General features: G+C 61.1%; 1 protein-coding gene across 1 annotated transcript in view; it reads right to left on the bottom strand.

Moving 5' to 3' along the window:
• Positions 1 to 1,991, bottom strand: part of SLC26A11 (solute carrier family 26 member 11) — a 15,027-nt gene that overhangs the window by 5,383 nt on the left and 7,653 nt on the right. The window contains 2 exon segments of the mRNA XM_045299520.1: positions 642 to 763; positions 1,913 to 1,985. Coding sequence (XP_045155455.1) covers positions 642 to 763; positions 1,913 to 1,985 — 195 coding nt within the window.

Raw genomic sequence — 1,991 nt, 5'->3', positions numbered from 1 at the left:
GCACCCATGCCCTACCCTGTTCAAAAGGGGGAGAGACGCTTGTACTCATCTCCCCCTGCCCCGAGGGTGCTGCCACAGCAAGGGTGCAGGGGCCCCAGAGACTGGGGAACAGCAGCCCTGGGCAGTCGCCCAGCTGACCACCCAGGGTAGGGCAGCTGATTCAGGTCCTTGCGTCACCCAGGCTGGCTGGACTGGATGTCGTGGGGGGGTGGGGGCAGGTCCCCCAACGGTACAATGCAGAGCAGGGAGGATCACCGGACGACACCCAGTCCAAATGCTCCCACACAGGCTATGGGACTGGCCTGGGCCGGAGCCGGCACTGCTGCCTGCCTACCCCCAGGCCCCCTTCTTGAGGCCACAATTAACCACAAACGGACTGAGGGCTCCCTCACAGGCAGCCAAACCACGTGCAAAGTCAGATTCCAGGGCTGCCCACCAGTCCTCCCCGCCTTGGCATTCCTGGCATTCTGACAGCACCCACTCCGCCCCCCACCCCCCATGGGGGTCCAGCACACCCTGGGCCCCTTAATAAGCAGCAGTCAGGACTGACATTTTTTTTTTTAGGACGGACACTTCTGCAGGCTGCCTGGCCCTAGTCGCTGACCCTAGCTATCTGGGAGGAGTCTCTACACCAGAGGGACGCAGCACCCAGCCCCCTCCACACACGTGCCCCTGAGTGTACCATGCGGGCGCGACACAGCTGGTGACCCACCTATGGCCGTCAGTTCCTGGTTGGCATCGATGCGGTAGTTGTTCTGGGAGGCTGGAGGGAAGGGGGTGCACATGGTCACAGCCGCATAAGGAAACACCCCGAGACCAAACGCTTGTCCAGCCCCACAACTTTACAAACCCGGGTCTATGGGCACCGAGTGCCCAGACAAGCTCCGCTAACTCCCAGCTCCCCCCCAACCCCACCCCCCCACCCCCGCCCTCGTATGTCCTCGCTGGACACGTCCACACCCGTGTCTGCGTGTCACAGAGGCCGTTTTCACAAGGAGGCGGGTTTGAATCGGGGTTACTCCCAGAGAGCAGTGCTGGAATGACGGCGGGGTGGGGGGTGCTGCAAACAAAAGCAGATGCCTACACTTGACCCTGGACAACCAGTTTGGGAGCCTGGGTCTAAACAGAAACCGCTCCGCTGGCAAGCCGGAGGACACGTTCAGAGGCCCGCAGGTGGAGATTTGAGGAGCAAGATCTAGGGACGGGGGAGCCTCTGGGAGGTGAAGTCCACGCGGGGGCACCTCGGAGAAAGCCGTGTCAACCCCACTTGGAAAACCAGCCGTGGCGCAGTCCCGTGCTTGCCCACACGAGGGCGCCACGAGGGGGTCCGTCCAACAGTGCGGCCGCCTGGAGTTCTTTGTCCACAGAAGAACAGGTCTTTGGGGCCAGCAAACGTTGCTGTCCGGAGTGGGCTGTAGACACCGTCCTTTCTGAGAGACGCCCACTTCTTAGGAATCACACATCCGCCATGGTTATGATCAAAACTTCCAGTCAAGCCCAAAGGCATTGCCTTTTCCCTATTTTCCGGCGTTCTGCAGTTCCCAGCGCTGCCCAGGCTGTCCCTCTCTCTGGTGGCTTGAGGGTGGTCTTAACTAGGGCTATGGGGTCTCAGACCTCAAACTCCCCCGCTGGGCAAGGAGTCAGTCCTATCCATCAGCCAGAGGCCAGCCCTACGGTGAGTGTTTACACCACAGCAATCGGCAGAGACCACAGAACAAGACCTCCCAGCTTGGTGGAGGGTCAGGGGACAGGATACAGGGCTGGGCGGGGCTTTCCACTATCAATCTATTTTTATGGTCGATTCTAAAGAAACCACACAAGCAGGTCGTCGAGCAATGGAAGCACACAACAAGCAGGGCCGACAGCCCCCCCGGGCAAGGCCAGCAGGGGCCCTGTGTGGTGGGTGCCTTACCGAAGGCCTTGGCCACAGCAATGCTCTCCAGCAGGCCCATCAGGGGCACCACGACCAGGCCAGCCCCCATATCCTGAGG

This window comes from Echinops telfairi, unplaced genomic scaffold (genome assembly GCF_000313985.2).
Source record: "Echinops telfairi isolate 266 unplaced genomic scaffold, ASM31398v2 ScPeMD7_7458;HRSCAF=8496, whole genome shotgun sequence".
Classification (NCBI taxonomy): Eukaryota; Metazoa; Chordata; class Mammalia; order Afrosoricida; family Tenrecidae; genus Echinops; species Echinops telfairi.
This window is presented reverse-complemented; position numbering and strand designations above follow the sequence as displayed.